This window comes from Cyanistes caeruleus, chromosome 3, assembly GCF_971803275.1.
Source record: "Cyanistes caeruleus chromosome 3, bCyaCae1.hap1.1, whole genome shotgun sequence".
Classification (NCBI taxonomy): Eukaryota; Metazoa; Chordata; class Aves; order Passeriformes; family Paridae; genus Cyanistes; species Cyanistes caeruleus.
The window spans coordinates 24,794,255-24,812,755 of NC_141703.1; the positions used below are offsets into that span (position 1 = coordinate 24,794,255).

The 18,501-nt window shown below is 34.4% G+C and overlaps 1 protein-coding gene across 3 annotated transcripts in view; it reads right to left on the reverse strand.

The window, feature by feature from the left end:
• The window catches only part of ANKRD10 (ankyrin repeat domain 10), a 37,412-nt gene that overhangs the window by 7,846 nt on the left and 11,065 nt on the right, over positions 1 to 18,501 (reverse strand). For all 3 annotated transcript variants that reach the window (XM_086880191.1, XM_023918289.2, XM_023918290.2), the window contains exons 3-4: positions 14,921 to 15,012; positions 254 to 489 (exon numbers count right to left, since the gene is read on the reverse strand). In XM_086880191.1, coding sequence (XP_086736317.1) covers positions 254 to 489; positions 14,921 to 15,012 — 328 coding nt within the window. The remainder of the gene's footprint in view (positions 1 to 253; positions 490 to 14,920; positions 15,013 to 18,501) is intronic.

The following is an 18,501-nucleotide window of genomic DNA, read 5'->3' on the forward strand; positions in this document are numbered from 1 at the left end:
TGCATAATTTTTCTCAGCATCATGAAGCTTTAGCACCCTCTGGAAATAGAAATTTCTGAACACGCCAAGATGAAGTTATAGGAGGAACTGGGATCTTGTGGTATGGAATAACTATTAATATGCTTCCTGTATTAGTATGTAATTTAGATATGTGAGTTTGTCAATAATACTCAACATCCAAAAGACTTTAAAATGTTTATTTTCTTCTCTCAGCAACAGTATCAACCCATCCCTTTTACCTCTGGGGTCTCACCTTCTGTTCTAGCCTTCTTTACTCCAGCAGACTCCGTATCTTCAAAGGATCTCTTTCGACTTGTCCCACCACTGAATGGATTGGGACCTGCACTCTGATGAACCCCATTTAAGGTGCCATTGCTATAGAAACGATTCAGGTGACAGTTCTGGAGGTTCAAGAGAAACTGGGCACATTCTTGGAAGCCCTGGGTATGTGCAAGGTCTGCTGCTGTCAGGCCACTGGCATTTCTCAAGCTGTACAATACAAAGAAACTGGATTACACTCATTCATCAGGCCAGCTGGCTGCTGCTGCTGCCCTTACTGACTATCTATCTGCTGGTGATGAGAGAAAACATACACTTAGCAAATTTTCAATTAAGAAATTAGTTATCAATCTTAGTTTTATAACTATCTTATCTCTTTGCACATATATCTCACTTCTAAGCAAAATTTGGGAGACAATACACTTTTAAATAAAATCAATATACTCTGTGCCTTAAACCATCTTCCTATTTAAACTTCTCAAAATGCTTTATTCTAAAAGTCTGAAGTAGCTGATCTTTACATTAACTTCAGACTAATTTAAGTGCTGTATTTTATCATCTTCTGCAGTTTATTCTGCAATCTATTGCTTTAACTTGAGCAAAAAATCAAATACTCAAAACAAACTTAACATGACTTGGCAATTGTCCATGGCATTCTGGTTTCTAAGGTAACAACAACATCACTATTTTTCCTAACAACAAAATATATACATATATAGTAAAAGGTAGAAAAAGATGCTATACTTAGTTATGCTTTGCTTATACTTTTGTTTCTGGTTTGTTTCTCATTTCAAAGTGTGTGACATCATAAGTACTGGGACTTGCTTTGGTAATTTCAACCAAGACTTTTCTGTGCACAAGAGAATGACACTGGATTTTTCATATTCTAGCACATCAAGGAGGTTGGGAAGGAAACCCGGGAGGATATGCAGAGGTTTAATTTGAAAAAGTGCTGTATCACATGCATTTGCACAAATACACAGGATGTCTTGTGCTCAGCAATTTAGGATAACTTCACGAGGAAGAGCATGAAAGTGGAGATAAGAAGGCCAGGAGTGACAAAAATAGATGATGATGCAAAAGATACCAATTAATCTTTCCTAATATTTTTCCAGACAGATGTAATTAGTCAGAAAAATAGAATTTTTGTTTCTTGGATTCAGTCATTTAGACGAGTCCATTACTTAAAAATCTAGAAACAGACCAGCTAACAGAGTAAGAATTCAGAAGATTAATAGACCTGATTCTCTTGAAACTCCAGCTCATGAGACGAATATAAAGAACAAAGTCCAGATTTGCTTCTTAGATCACTGTAATTTACTTGATATAAGAAAACCTTTAGAAACTATTACAGCAAGACTATTTCCATAAATGGATAAGTCAAAATACTACAGGATCACAAAACCCATAACCTAAACCAGGGTTGATTTAATTCCATACTACACTATTTTAAGTCATTATTTACTTGGACTACTAGTGAAAATTCACAGAACAGCAGTCAAGAATGCTCTAGAAAGTAAGACTTCAGAATACTGAAAAACCGAGTTAGTAAAAAGAAACGAAACTTCGAGGTGGTATTAGTTTTGAATACCTACAAGTGAGCTGCTAAGTGAAGAATCTGTTCTGTGCATCCAGTGTAGGCAGTATATGAATGTGATTAATATGAACAAAGGATAATTAAAGCTAGCATCAGGATTAAGTTTTAGCATATAAAGGCTGCTGAATCTTGAGATGGTTCTTTTCCCCTCATTTTAAGAGGTACCCATGATATCAGACATTCTTCTATCAATCCCTGCTGCACTAGATGACCTGTTTAAGCTGCTGCTAAGCAAGCAATTTGACACTTCTTTAGTAATTCTGATTTACTTGTGTAGCATAAGGATGTAGAATGATGAAACTACAGCTTAGGAAAGAGAAATTTTAACAAATCTGTTCTGTTCAAGAAGAAAACTCAGTTCTCTTGATACCTTCTTTAAATTTCCAAGCCCCAAAAGAACAGTAAAAGAAATCTAAGCAAGAGCAAAATAAATGAAGTTATAGAAAGATAAAAATGACAAAATCAATGGGGTACCGAATGGCCACCTAATTTAACAGAATTCAACGAATCAGTAATTCTATTTCTTAGCAAGTACTACTGAACACTAAGTGCTTTCCAAAATCGACTGTAAGAGACTGCAATTAAGTCACCATTTTCCAAAGGATCATCAATGTAAGATGCAAGAGGCATTTGGAGATTTATAAACTCAGATCAAAATGTGTAAAGCTACACAACTGAATTTTCTGGGAAAGAAAAATTACATTTCCCAGAAACAAAATAAATAGGAGTTAGAATTTGCAAAATTTTAAAAGGTAATGACTTTTGATATTTAAAGATCTATCCCATTCCTACCTCTTCCTGAACAAATCAAATTCTTTTTAAAAAAAACAAATCAGGTAGACAAAGATGTGCTTGTTTTACAGAAATATTCTGGAAGCACTGCATAGGTTTTCAAGGGACTCAAGCCTATTGGATTTAAGATTCTTGCTTCTGAAGTTTAGAAACACCTCTCCTTAAGGGTGTGAATCTGAATTTAGCCTATCAAGTTAGTAATGAAAAGAAAAAAAAAAGTTCAACGAAATAAGAGATTTTAAGTTCTGGATGACTAGAAACTGTTTGATCAAATGTCATGGAAGATTAACACAGCTGTTCTCTCTGCTCACTTACTGTAGGAACACTAATTTGAGTATCTTTTCTATATCCAGTTGTCCATGTCCATGATTTTAATCAAGGCCTGACTATTCCTGGACTTTCATATACTTTCAAATTTCTATTACACTGGCTTGCATTCTAGCATTAACAGGAAGGAGAAAAGGAAAAGCTGACAAATTCTGCAGAAACCTTGTCACTTTCTCAGAAACACGCTAGAAAGATAAAAAAGACCTACTTTTTCAGCAAATTTCTCTAGCCTTCTCTAGGTGGAAAAAAATCTGTCAGTGGGAACACAAAAGGCAGCAAAAGCTAGCTGTGCTTTATTAGCCTACCAGAACAAAATCCAAGAAATAAAAAATAAAGTGCTAATATAAGTATGAACAAAACCAGAAAGAAAATGCTCTTAACAGATATAATGGAAATTTAGCAAACTGGAAGAGCTTATGTAGTTTCAAAATTATTTAGAAATATTGTCAATTGCTGTAAGGATTCTGAGTCTGTAACAGAAAACCAGTGTAACACAGTCCTTCCAGAAACCCTGGAGTACTTGAATGAATTAAAAAGCTAGATATCTACTAGAGAATTATTTAAAAGCGTTAATCTGAACTCAGAGTGGAGCTGTCCTGTTAAAGTTGTAATTACAAGGAACAAGGAACACATCTAATACTAAATCTGCTGCCCATGTCTGACAGTGAAGTGTCTGCCTCAGCTTATCCCAGGAGCTAAGAATTCAAGTGTCATTACTGTAGACAGACTAGATTATACGAATGAAAATAGAAATGATTCACTGTCCAAACCACACATAAGAGCAGTTCAGCCTCTTATGTGCAATCCCTATGGCAGCCCTTTGTTATGAACTCAAATTATATGAACTTATGAACTTAATGTTATGAACTCAAATTATGAACTGACTACCAAGTGAAAAGGAGGAAGAATAGTATGTGATTAATTTGGCTACAAAATGTAGCCATGTGACAAGGAACGTGTGGCTAAAAAACTGGAAGAAAAATCAACAAGCAGAAAATTCTGCTGACATAAAGATATAAAGAAGAAGGATTGGTAAAGGATATTATAACTGAAAGTAACTTCAAGACCTAGGTCGTGAAAGAAAAACACTGATAAAAAAAGTAAAGCAGTGGACAACATGGACAGAACTACCTCAATGTCATGGGTCTTGAAAAAAAACATAAATCTTCTTTTCCACCCATCTCCTGCTTTTTTTAGTAAGTTAAAAATCCCTTTGGTACCAGCTTTGATCTTTTATCCTGAACACCTTGAAAGAGTAGAAACTCCAAGAAGCTTGGAACACACTAATAATTAAATCTTCGTGCAAATGGTCCTTTTGTTCCTGTTAATCATACAGCAAATATGACAGGTCTATTTCTGCAACTACATTACTCAGAATTGAAAAAATGAGTACAGAAATTTCTAGCAGTACATTTTGTTTTGTAGGGGTATTTGTTTTTATTGGCATTTTTTTCTTTTTAAAAAAATTCTTTTGTGACAAGATGCCAAACTTAAGGTCAAGCTTATGTTTCTTTTCAAGGTTCATCTTTAGGCTAGGCTTATAGCTGAAACAAGACAAACAGCAGGTTCCAAACACTGCATTTTTCAAATGAATTCATTATGAAGGAAGAAGCCAGCAGCAAGGAAGGCATGGAGGGATAGAAGGAAGACCTAAGTCAGAAAATCAGAATAAGTTTTGGAATGTGACATGTGGTTTACATTAAGCCAGCCTTTATTAAACAGTATTCATTGACTTGGTGCAGTATTTTCTAAAGGTTGGTCTAGTTACCATCAAATCAGAGAGCAGTGCTCCAAAAACGTAACTTCTTCTCTCTTCAGCAAAAAAGAAAAAAAGTCAAAAACTAAAGACAACACTGAAGGTGAATCTAGCTACAGGAACAGGTGGAAAAACTGAAGAAAGGACACTGAAAACAAAAGCTCGGAAAATAGAATTCCTTTTTTGGCACCTGCTCTAGACAGGAACATACATGAAGGCATGAACTGACGAACAGGAGAAAAATTCTTTCCTTAACATTGCCCAGGGCTAAAGGCAGTCATTAGAAAGTCAATTCGCTCCATATTTAGAAAACACATATCTTGCATCATTTCCAAGGCAATTCAAGTATCTGAAAAATGACTGAGTCCTGTTCAGTTTTTTTCACTTAGTAGTAATTTTTTTGCTATATACTTTATTCACTGTTTCCATGTAATTCTTATTACTAGAAACAAATTAAAATAATGAAGTATGGTATTATTTACCCTCAGCCATCTTGTAGGCTAAAATCCAGGAGCTGGGAATAAAAACATCTCATTTTTTTTCAAAATACAGACGTAGAAGATACTAACTCCAATGTAATAGAAGAAAGCCGAATGTATGGAAAGATACATTTTCATATTATAAAGTCATTCTAAATAGAAAAAAATTTGTGAGAAAAGACATTGAAAGTCTGAATATGGATGAGTAGGTGATATTGAAGTTTCTTGATATATGACACTTGCATTCTTCTGTAGTGACAGGTGTTTTATAAATGAACTCAAAATGCACACTGATATATTGAGTTAACGCTCTGACTTTTGCATATACATTTATTCACAGACCTACAGTGCTTAAAACAACTCTCTTATAACATGTTTTTCTTCTTCCATCAAGTGACGTCCACAGGCAGTCTTCAAAACTGACTGATCTTGGCATGAAGAGGACTTTTTTTAGCATCCATTTTTCTCCCTCTGGGTTGACATCATCTGAACTCCCATTCTAAATGCCCCGTTCATCGAGAGTCCTGGTATCCAATTAAAAGAGCTATAAAGAGGACACCCATGAAGCACGAGTTTAGGTATTTTCTTCTGCTGAAATGCTTTTTCAAAAATGTTGTCTGTGAGTGTAATTCAATTGTTGCTCAAAACCAAGAGACAAATGCATTATCTGGCCAAACAAGATTGGTGTACAGAAACATGAAGTTAGCTTTCAGTTTAGCTTTATTTAGGAGGAAATTTTTATTATTTCAAACTAATTTAAGAAGTTTACTAAAGGAAGGAAACAAATTGAGGCAAGCTTTTAAAAAATATTCAAGATGCTTCCACTATGACTAAACCATGGAAAGTAAAAAAACAAAACCCAAACCACCCAAAATTTAGAATTCTTTAAATATGACTTTGTGCAAGAAAGATTTACTTCAGTGTAACTTATAGAATTAATTCTTCAAAAGATCTGTAGAAAGAAAACAAAGACTTGTGCTTCTCACATTGATTATAAATGCTATTGAGTTTACTTCAAAAAATTGGTTCCAAGTTGCTTTAATTGTTCATTTTTCATATTCGTTGGTGGAAAAAAACCCCAAGTAGATTTCTATGTCTTTTTAACATAGAAATACCATAGAAGACACTATCTTTAACTTATAATGTCACATACCTTGAAAAACAAAACAAACATTTGCTATACAAAAAGTCAGCAATAAATATCTTTGAAAATCATATATGTAAAAAAGGAATCTCCTAAATGTTTAATTTGAAATCGTGATTACAGCACCTACATCTTACTGTGTTTTTGTTAATGCCATGCGACAATCTAAGAAAATAAACCACAGTTTTTGTATATCAATGTAATATCTGTTAAAAATTACTGATCTCAAGTTATCTATTGTTAGTTTACAAATAAAAATGTAGATAATTGTAAATTAGGGTAAGCAAAGCATGCAAATCTATAGATTCTATATCTGAATTCCTAGATTAGCATTAAAACCAATCACCGCAACAAATACCTCAACAGTATGCCTTGTGTGCAGAAAGGAAGCGATACTGAACATTCAATGCCACAACTGTAAGGTTTTCGGAGAAGCACCTGTGGCAGTTTCAGCAGTTTCTATATGGAATGCTCCCCCTTTCTAGGATTACTTGAAAAAATCAAGTCAATTCGAATTACGTAGCTGTAAAACATTGACATGTGTAGTTTTTACAGTTTCAGAATCTTCTGTTTGATTTAAACGGGCAATGGTGCATAAACAGGAAACTTATATCATAAGGGATCACATATTTGCAGGCAACATTAAGATTAAAAGTACATTAACATACATAAAGTGCTGTAGCACATTATTCAATATGTAAGCCATTATCATGTGACCACCTTAACAACAAGATACTAAGCCTTTTATGCCTTTAAAAGCATTATAACTTTCATCCTGAAACCAATTTTTCAGTTCTTCACTGAAATTTATATAGAATGGATTAAAGTTACCAGTCAACTCATGGCTTCAATTACTTTAAATTTAGTAGGCTATATCTCAAAAGAATTAGTAGCTATTCCTATACAAAAATTAGCAGATACAAGGATTAAAACAAAACAAAAGAAGAAAGAGAAAAAAAGATCAGAACACTAAAACGCCCACAGTGAGAAAAACTGTTTCCTATATAAACAGTAGTATACTAGTCTAAAATTTCTAAAGCAAAATTATTTTAAAATACTAAACTTTAAGTGTTTTAACCCTTTGGTGTCCAAATACAGAAGTTATTAAATTGTTTCAAACTTTTTTTTTCCAGATACCAGGAGAAAAATAATCTTAACTGAACAGATGTGTGTCACTGCTGGGGCAGCTATACAAATTCATGCTAGAATTACACACTGGGCATCTACAAAAGCACAAGTTGGTGCCAAGTTTTTATTTCACAACAAAGCATTTGGCAGCTGAAATTATTTTACACTTTTAAAACCAGTGGTAGAGTTCTTGTGAACATCATCCAAAATCATAACAAGAGGAATATAATGGACAGAAGGACTCTGCTTTGTGAAGCCACTTTCTCCATTTGAAAATTAAGGTTCACTATGAATTTTGTATCTATAATTAGCTCCTAAATACTTTCAACTCCTGACTGAGAAAATATTGGCAGAAGAAAGGATTCATTAACCGTGGTAGGCAATGTTGCAATTACCACGAACTCCACTATCAGGATTTTTTGTTTTATTTGTATTCCCTTTTCTATGCTTTACAAAAGACTTCAAGCAGTACACTTCATTTTCAGTACCCTTTGGTACAAACTATTCACATTTCCAAGTAAACTTTTCCCTGAACAATATAGGCCTGACTTGGCTTGGTAGCAAGAACAATATTTTAAAATTTGTATCTCATTATTTAAGAAATGATTCCTAAAAACAATTCACAAAGGGAAGGTATGAAAGACTATGGTAACTCCTGAAACAACAATCTGATTGCAATACAGCGTAACAGAAAAGACCTTTCCTACTAAAATGAAAGTATTTTCTAGATCACAAGTGAAATTAAATTCCAAATAAGCATCTTTATACTACTGCAGCCACTTTAAACACGAAGAGAATGTAAGAGTTACTTAGCCAACCTTATGACAATGAGAACTATCACTGCTGTTGCTTTCATGTTTCTAGAAACACGAGCAAGAATTGCAAATAAAATTGCTAACAATGAAGAAAGTGTAATGGGAAAGTACTGAGGACAGGTTCAGAGCAAATTCTGACTTGAAAAGATAAAACAATCTTGCAACACAGATTTCTACCAAGATGACTCTAGCAGCAAATAAAATGGAACTATTTCTCCTCAACATAGCAACTGAAACCCAAAGATAGTTTAGAATTAAGAGAAATGATGGAAGCAAGTTTCTCTCAAATGTGCCAAACCTGAAAGTTCAAGCTGTTCAGCACAAAAAGCATGGACAGTGGAAGATTGGAAATAAAACTAAAGAGGTATTTTTGTGCCAAAAGCAGGGAAAAAGAATTAAAGGACTATAGGTAGTAGATGGTTTCATTATTTTCCCATAATAGGGACACTATGAAACTACTACATAATTATTTTTTTTTTGGTGTCAAAAATAATTTTATATGTTCACTCTAGCAGACAAAATCTTTTGGATTAAGGAACTGCTGAAGTGCATAAAACCAGTTTAAATTAGCTTTACGAAAAAGTTTTTCCAACTTAGATTCTTCTCCCTTTATAAGAAAATTTATCTATCACAATGAGCTCAATCAAGCAAAACGGAATGAAGCTGAAGAGTAGTATTTTCCCTAAGTTATAATTACTAAAGTTTTTCCATGGTTTGCTAAGCCTCCATGCCATGACATACATCTTGTAACCAGTAGTGCACGACAGACATTAGAAAACTTTTCTGACCAACCTGAAAATGTTCTGGGCCACACCATAACTACCTCCTGGTTTTTTTTGTCCAGAGGCTACTATGTACATAGTTGGTCTATAAACAGCTTTACTGAATATGCACGAACCAGAACAGAAAACAAAACCCAAATCAACACAGTAGACTAAAACAGACATTGCAATAAACAATCCTCTCATCACATATCTAGTCAAAAACTATTGCCAGATCAAGCATAGCACCTCTAAAGATCACCACCACTGACATCTGGACTAACCATCAGAACTAGTAAACTACTGTATTTGGGATATAATTGTTTCTTTCACTGTATTTAACTCTGGCCAAGCTCCATAACACTTTGGTTTCTCCACCTGACTTAACTACACCTAGGTTTCTGTAGACAGAATAACAACAGAATAGCTTATCTTGCAGGGTAATAAATAAATAAATAAATATCTTAAGGGAAACTGCACACATTAACGTGAACATTAGCACAATATCTTACGTGAAGGCAGATCAATCCCAACAAAAAACCCCAAACATTCCTGTCAGAAATCTTGACCACCTGCATATAAAATATTGGTAATACTCCCATATTCTTTACCCAGCTCTCTTGGACTGAAGAAAAGTCAAGAAACCAGTGCTATAAGGCTTCCCACTAAGGAATAAGCTAACCTTTCAAGCTCACATGTATCTAGTGAGTTTCCTCTTCATGTTTCAGAAAGGTCCTAAGTATCATTGCTTTAATGATGGATTTTACTTTATTCATGAAAAGCACAACCTCTCATATTCTGCTGTTTTCCAACTGATGTCAGTAATCACGGTTGTTATTCCACCCCCACTAAGAATAATCTGCAATCAAACTGAACAGGAATTCAGTGGTATGAGTTTGCCTCCGCTTCCTGCAATTATTAGAAGCGTCAGTAACTCTGAAAACTATGTTTTTCCACACTGGTTTACCCTAAGACTGAGCCTATCATTTTTTATCAGTTACCCATGTATATATATTCTGCTTTGGTATTTACAAATCTTTTGTCCAGACTAAACCCAAATTCATAATCACAAGCTCCTACAAAACCACCTCAAGTACTGCTACAACCATAGCAACCAAACAGGAAACCAAACATGGAAGAAATTACCAAGCTTTACTTGCAGCTTTTTTGAAGGAGAATTAAGTGTTTCACCACTGAAATGGACATGCCACTTTGAATTTGCCTTTCTGTAAGGATTTATATAAAATGGGAAAGGCAGAATAAATTCCGACACATGTATCCTCTATACTGAAAAATGGTCACGACAAGAATACTACAGAGATGGTCCCTAAAATGCTTGTTACATACAATAAACAAGAACTGCCATATATTTTTCCTTAATTATGTAGCAGTCTAATAATGCAACAACAGCAATTAATCCAGCAGTTTAACTTGTATATGGAGGCAATCAGGTTTATAAAAAGGGTGTGTATGAAGTGGTCCAAGTTTGGAAAGTACCAGATTATATAAGCATTAATATACTAATTAACAGATAAGAACTTCTCTGTTGAAAAAGCACCTAAATCCAAATGATCAGTAAGATCCTGAAGCATTACTTTCAATATGAGGTTAATCTAATGACTGTAGGAAAGTAGGATGCTGGCTCTTCTACACTGAACCTATGCTGTAATACAGCTTCTGAAGTGAAAAGGTGACATAGTTGTGGCACTTCACAAGTACGTTAACACCAAAAATGGACCAATGCAGTTCAATATTTAGTTTGGTAGTTAAGTTAGCTAGGCAAGAAAAAACAAGCTCACATTAAAAACCTGCAAGTAGGTCCTAAGATTTTATAAAATTAAGAAGATACCCATTAACTAAGGAGATTTCTGATCCCCAAGATCCTTCAAGAGAACAAGCCATGTAAGCTTCCCCTCCAGACTGAAACTGAACTGAGCATTTGCATCACAAAGGAATGGCTGACTTCTGTTTTGTCATGAAAACACACATTACTACTCTTCTGCCTCTTCACTAGAGGTGACTGATTTTCAGTCAAGAAAACTCAAAAGTACAAATGAGAAGAATAAAAGCTGAGATATCACAAGAGTGGTCACGTGAAACAAATGCAAGGATTTCACAAAGGACTAATCCAGCAGCACTAAAAAAAATTACAGCAGACAGATTCCTGCGATGGAGGATTGAGAGTAGTTGAGAAGAAGAAAAAAGGTATCAATATTGCCTTTTTAAACAACACAATGCAGTTTGTGACACATGAGTTTGAAAAGAAAAGATAAATTTAAGTAAGTCCCTGTCAAGGAATGAGAATAAAGGTCTTGCTGAAAAACTTAATATCAGCAATTTCCGGCATTGAATTTATACACTCAGATGAATGCCAGACAGCTTTAACAAGAAAGTGGCTGAAGTGTCTGCCTAAACTAGATAAACATCACAGTATGAATCTGTCATCTGGTGGAAACAGATGTACTGGTTTATTTATCCCAGCATGTCACTTCTACTCAAACCTTGAGACCAGAGTATATTAAACTAGAAAGGAAATTATGTCTTTGGGGTCTCACAACATTCCATCATGGTATACAACCCTAATTTACCCCAAACCTGCAGTTTTCTATCAGGCAAATAAGAAGCTTTTCTACAATACTATTCAAATATCATGATCAATAAAACCCTTAAAAAAGCAAGAACTTGTCTTCAATTGGATGGGTGCATGCCAAGCCACACCCCATTCCAAAAGTTACACCTCTCTATCCCAGATTACAGTATTTCAAACTTCTCTATTAGCTCTAAATCAAGACACTAAGGAATACACAATTGTTTAAATGCTGCAGAAGAATTTTTATTCAGAAATAAGTGGACACACTGCACAAGTGCACCACATGCAAACAGACATGAAACAAGTCAAGATAATCAACACTGGCATCTGCTTCTTCTTTTTAATTCAACAGTGTCCTGTGTTTAGAGCTGAATCTTTTATTTTTTATATATGCTGTGATACAAACTATGTAACTACATTAAAACACAGCATTTACATAACAGTTCAAAAGAGCAAAACAAAACATGGCACCAAGAAGGCTTTTCCTCCATAAAGAGCTGTGAACACTTGTCTGTCAGCATGATAAATCATACACAATTAACCATACATAAATTGCATCAATATGCCTTTTAGTGAAAATCCAGCAGTAATTATGGATACTTTAAAAGGTACTATCCACATTAAAAAGTCAGTTACACAGCAAACCTTTTCACTCATATGAGGACATTGTGACCACCTGCTTCCCCCTCTTCAAGGGTCCATGAATACCATAGTTAGTGGAGCAACCATTTTTATGGCTGTAGGACATACTGTGCACAGAATATGCTTCAGCTAAAATGAGAAGGTAAATACCACAAAAAAAATCAAAATATTTTCACTAGGGTACAATTATTATTTTTTAATATTATTAAAAATTTACACAGGAATAGAGACCCAAATTCTCTCTCATCAATTAGGAAAACAATGCAACAGCTTAATGAGATTTATAGACTGCAACATCCTGTCTTTCTCTGTAAAAGCAATATACTAACAAGCCTGAAATATAGTAAAGTTTAGTAAACTAGAAAAATTCAAGTGAGGCTATTTTATTATTACTAAAATTCTTACTTTTATCCTTAACTTCACTATTATACATATTATTTGTCTTCCAATATAACCAAAGGAGGAAATAAAGTAGAAATGTGGCAAACACTCATAACAAGATTTCTCTAGTCCAAGTTACTTCATTTTAATAGCAGTATCCTAACAATCTCATTAACAAAAGATATATTTATTACAATATTACGTTACTGGTTACTAGTGTTTAATAATGAAATCTTAGCATCCCTGTTCTACTTGCTATAAAAAACTAGGGATGATGGCATTCTGAACGTATATTATAAATATCATGTAAATGTAGTATATTTGACTATTTGCACTCCCAAGGGGTATTTAATTCATCCTTATGAAACTAGACTTCAGTACTGTTAACTATACTAAGAAATAAAGAAAAAACTGGATTAGAAGATCTAATCCCAGTAAAGATAAAAAGCACTTACTCATCATTAGTACAGATCAGCAGTTTAATTCCAGTGCTTAGTTCTGTATTTCATAAAATTCTTGCCTTGGTCTTATACAGTCAATTATAATTACAGTTAATATATACAAATGAAAATTCAAACATATGGCTAAAATCCTTCTCCATTTCCTCTAACTGGAGCCATAAAATAATGGAGTCAAAACTTTCAGAGCATCTGCATTTTCAAGTTTTTACAAAAACCAGGAAATCTACATAAACATTAATGAGGGCCAGCTTCCAAAACCAGATGACCCAAAATTAATCACTGTCAAAAGCATATACATGAATTTGGCCTAATTTAACGTACTGAACCTGGAAACTGGATTCTAAGGAAAAAAATCCTTACCCCTATCAATCAATAGCTAACTCCCTCAGGTGACAGGGCCAAGTCCTTATCCTCTAAATGATTAAACTTGGGTTGCTCCACAAGCCTTTTGCATTTGCATCCCTGGTTTTACCATTCTCATGATAGGACCTGATGTTTAATAACCTATAAAACTTGTGACAAGTCTACTGAAACAAAGATGGAATTCAAAGTTAGAGAATTGAGAATTCAAATTATTTTCTGTTCACTAAAACTGCTATAGACCTACACTGCTTTTGCTGCAAAAATATCTTTGGTCAAAGACAAATATGACCCATTTCACATTACGCAGTTCCACAACTTTTCTTTTGGTTGGCTACCTTGTAATAAAAACCAAAAGATTACATACTAATTGATGATGATAATTAAGGTTTGCTCAATTCCACAGTAAATTTAATTCCAAGTTTATCTTAAAAATATCCAAAAGTGAGTGAAAAATGGGAAATTATACATTTAAGACTGATTTCATGTGTTTGTCAATAACTGAGACAGCTTATTTCTTTTTTCTAAAAAGAAATCTCTTAATACAAAACAATTAGTTTGCTACTATTAACTTAAAAGGCAATATATTTCCTAAATACTCTATGACACCACTAAGAGTTAAATTTTATGGTAGATTTATCAAGGCAGCATTACAAAAACAGTAAGATGGAAACCAAAGGGTAAAACAAGAAATTAACTACATGATTCTTATTTCACTTACAACTTCAAAGTTTCATAGTGCAGGTTAAAATACAGTAACTAGTTACCATTTAAGATAATAAAGCTAGTTCTAATTAAAACAAATTGCTAAAGTATTGATATTATTTATAAGCCATAGAGCTTATACTCAACATTTCTAGGTGAAAACTGCATCCATTTTGTCCATGCTGTAAGTTTCAAAAGTTTGTGAGCTTTTCTGAATGTTTTTGCAGTACATAAACCTTTAAAGAAAAAAGTTAACAGGGCAAATACACAATACACTAACAAACAGTAATAAACTAATGGTGAAGTGTGTGAATTGCTGTTTTACACATAATGTTGCTTTTGCATTGTTTTCTATATTTAATCACCAGTGCAAGGTGTAGACTTCATGTAAAAAATAACTACATCCTAAGCAAAGTGTACAGTTTGGGGTCATTTGACAGAAGCACGACAAATACTTTAATGTATCGGATGTACGTGCAACACTAATGTAGCACAATGGTATCATTTAAGGAAAATTAACTTCATTACTAGACATGCAAAATATCTTGGGCTTCATTACAATTGAACATGTCTAGCTGTCATTATTATTTTGATCACGTGTCTGTTTTGACTTTTCTTTCTGAAATTAGTATCTATGTTTACCAATCTAAGTTAGTCAGCTACACACACAACAATCAACAACAAAAAAAATCACCTCACTTACTCTATTTGCGCACCATGAGCCACAAGGGCACTTATGGAATCCATACTACCAGATCGTGCTGCTTTATGAATTGGAGTTTCACCAACATAATCCTGTAAAGACAAACTACATTTTGTCAAGCATAATGTTTCTAAAAAATAAAATATCATTATTACAGTATTCACATTTATTAAGATAGAAGATACATAAAGTCAGCATTTATTATTAGCTAGCAAATACATCAAGTACTTTATCATTACTTTAAAGTCTGCATGTCATGTACATTAGACTTTCAGCAAGAAGTAACACTAAAGGCATTTAACTCTCAAGCCTTATCCAACAGCTTGGCAATCAGCAGACTCATATTCAGCAAAACTGGTTAACCCTCCCAACAGATAGCACCGTAACACATTATTCCAACACGTTCCTCTTCCAGCACTTTCATTTCCCAATACACTGGACTGCTCAAGCCCTCTTGAACTCGGGTGCAGCAAGGCCCACTCAGCCCTTGAGTGCTGCACCATCAGTACTTGGCAGGAGGAGAGAGCACATACGCAGAGCTCTACTGTAACAGGTATGCCCAGTGTTCATGGGACAGGCCAGATCTCTCCCAACACATACACATTGACTCACATCCTATATATTTGTCTTTCTGATTTTATCAACTTAAATTCCATTATTCTCAACCAGCACATCCAATCATTAGATTTTTTTTCACATAATGTGCAGACATACTGGGGGCAGAGTACTGCTTTTCAGGCAACTCCTCCCCATTAACTGTCTTACAGGTAACAGGGAGGATCTACAACAATTTTACAAATTCAAGCAAGCAGCAGGTAAATTCATGCATCATGATGTAAAGACTGGAGAGGAAATTCAATACTTGCAATTAACCATCAGTATTAAGAATCACAGAGAAGAATCTGTAATGAAACATTGCCTTGGAGTAGCAAGTAAATGTTGTTACTGGTTTGTTAATGTGATTCATCCTCAACACTTCTACAGTGTAGCAATGGTTTTTTGGTTTTGGTTTTTTTTTTTACTTTGTTTTCTTCCCCCTTCTCTTTGTCTCCAGACTTTTGACAGACTTCACTAGTCTGTTCCAGATATTAAACATGTTCTAACTGTATGTGCCTCAGTTTAGCTTCCTTGTTCTCTTTACTAAAATATCAACATTAGCTAATAAATTAACACAGCACCTTTACTGATTCACCAGAGTTTACACACAACAGTGTTCATGCCTAACTCCACAGGACTAGTTACACTTTAGCTCTACTTGAAATGTGAATGTATGCAAAATATGATCATACTACCTAAAAGCAGTGGCTTTACTAAATACCTTAAATTGTTTGCCAAGCTTTTGAGAAATTCAATCCTATCTTCTAGACCATGTAAGTATAACTTGAAAATTAATTTTGGATTATAAGGTATGTATCCTCAATTTTCTACTTGACAGTTTTATTTCACAGTGAAGTATCTTTATAACAAGTTACAAATTCACTGAGGGTAACCCAGCTTACCAGTGAAACATATTCAGCCAAACTGTGAACTACCTAGCACAACCAGCAAGGAACAATAATGGCACCAAAGTTTACTTTCTTATAAACTAAGGAAAATTGTTGAAGCTGACAAAGTTTGAACACAGAAAAGAGCAGCAAATGCCTTAGAGATTAGAAAAGGGTTATACAGCCCTTCTTCCAAAGTAGATGTCTGTAGCTGATGGATAGAAGACTGCCTTCCAATGAAGTTTATGCAATTTTTCCTATTTATAGCTTCCCCCGAAGTAACAGGAAGGGAGAGCAGTTTAAGAGAGGATACAATATTTTTTAACATTTTTTGAATTACCATGCATGGAAATCTATTCAACGCTAATTTATCCAGAAAAAAATTTCTTTGTGTAGTAAATTTTCCAATCATGAAAGCTGTCTTCGATTCATCATTCTGTTATAGCTTCCTCCCATCCCCCCTTTCATTAAAGTGGTGAAAGTATAGAAAGTGATTTGCCTCTTTTGGTCAGCATTAGTATCTACTAGCCCAACACTAAGTTAAAAGATAATCACTCAATATGAAGTTCAGCTTAGGGTTAGTCAGTCATGCAAGTGACAGAGATAACATAATCTCCCCATGCCCCATAAACCTGGTACACTGCCCCACAGTAAGATCTAGAGAACTGAATTAAACATTGCTGTGGGGAAACACAAAAAGGATGAGAAAAGACTTTTGCAAAAGGACTCCCCAGCACTGTGTTAGAAAAATAAGCTAAGCTTTAGCAGCTACCACTTCCATCACCAAACAGAAAAGATTAGTATTTCAGAAGAGAATACATGTCTTGTGAAGGGCTGTTTTCAATCACTGGCCCAGAAAACCATGTGTCCAAAGTTAAGGAATTCAAGAAATACTTAAAAAATTACAGAATATATAGATTTAAATTTTTATAGCATTCCTTTTAATTACAGCACCCAAATTTCAGTCATCACTACTATTATGTCTCTTTGAAATTTTCCTAAGGGGCCAAATATATTTGCACTGAAACACTTTCCTAGCTCTCCTCAGAAATTCTCTCTGGACTATAAGCTAGACTAAATGGAAAATATATATATATCTCCCACTGAAAGATAGCTTTTCAATTTACTTATTTTTCAATGCATCCAAATCCATGCATACAGAAGAAAACAAAAGTACTCTGTATGAGTCAGAACAATTCTGTTTTGATTCAGCAACTGGAATGGATGTGACTGAACAGGAAAACAAAGTAACAGTTTTTTCTAAGAAACTTCTGAGAACAGTTCAGGGTCTAGCCTGTCATCAGCACATTCTTATGTGTAAGACACTTCTTCCCTATCTCTTTCTAGCTATGTGGAGAAAAAGTAGTTTTTTATTTTGAGAAACTCTATAAATTCGTGAATACCCCTGGTAACACCTCATAATCCTTTAAACTGGTCACACTCCCCATCTGTGCTTGAGTCTGATACAATCCCTTTTGCAATAATATTCCAGGAAGGGAAGCATCAATGACTTGTACTGGCCTTTCACAACTAGAGCAGAACTTGTCCCTCTAGGGACAAGTTGCAACACTGCACCAACAGCCCAAACTTGTCTCACAATCTAGAGGATCCATTATAAATAAATAAATGAATAGAAACTAAAATTAAGTTACAATAATTTGGCATTCAAGATAATACATTTGACTGGTTCTGTGGCTACTAAATATTTTGTGCTCTTGAAGAAATGGCAAAAAAGATTCATGAAGCATCACAGACAAACTTAATTTTTGCAACTCACTGCTGAATGCCTTCCTCTTTCCCCTTGGAAAGAACAGCTACCCTTTCACACAGACAAGGGCAGCCTTCTCTAGCTTGGGGTCATGACTAGATTACCTTTGACTTCTATTTCATTTAACTGAATAAACATCTAGCTTCCTTCCTCATGCTCTTTTTATTCACGTGGCTGAAGAGTCTTTAGATTTATTGATTAAAGCCAAAAAAAGCAATCTCAGCTTGATTAATCAGTTTCCAGTTCCTCACTATGCTGTTTAACCTCAAAAGACATTTCCTCTACTGATTAAATACTTTTCTCAAACTCTCTTCCCAGGCCTCTTTAGT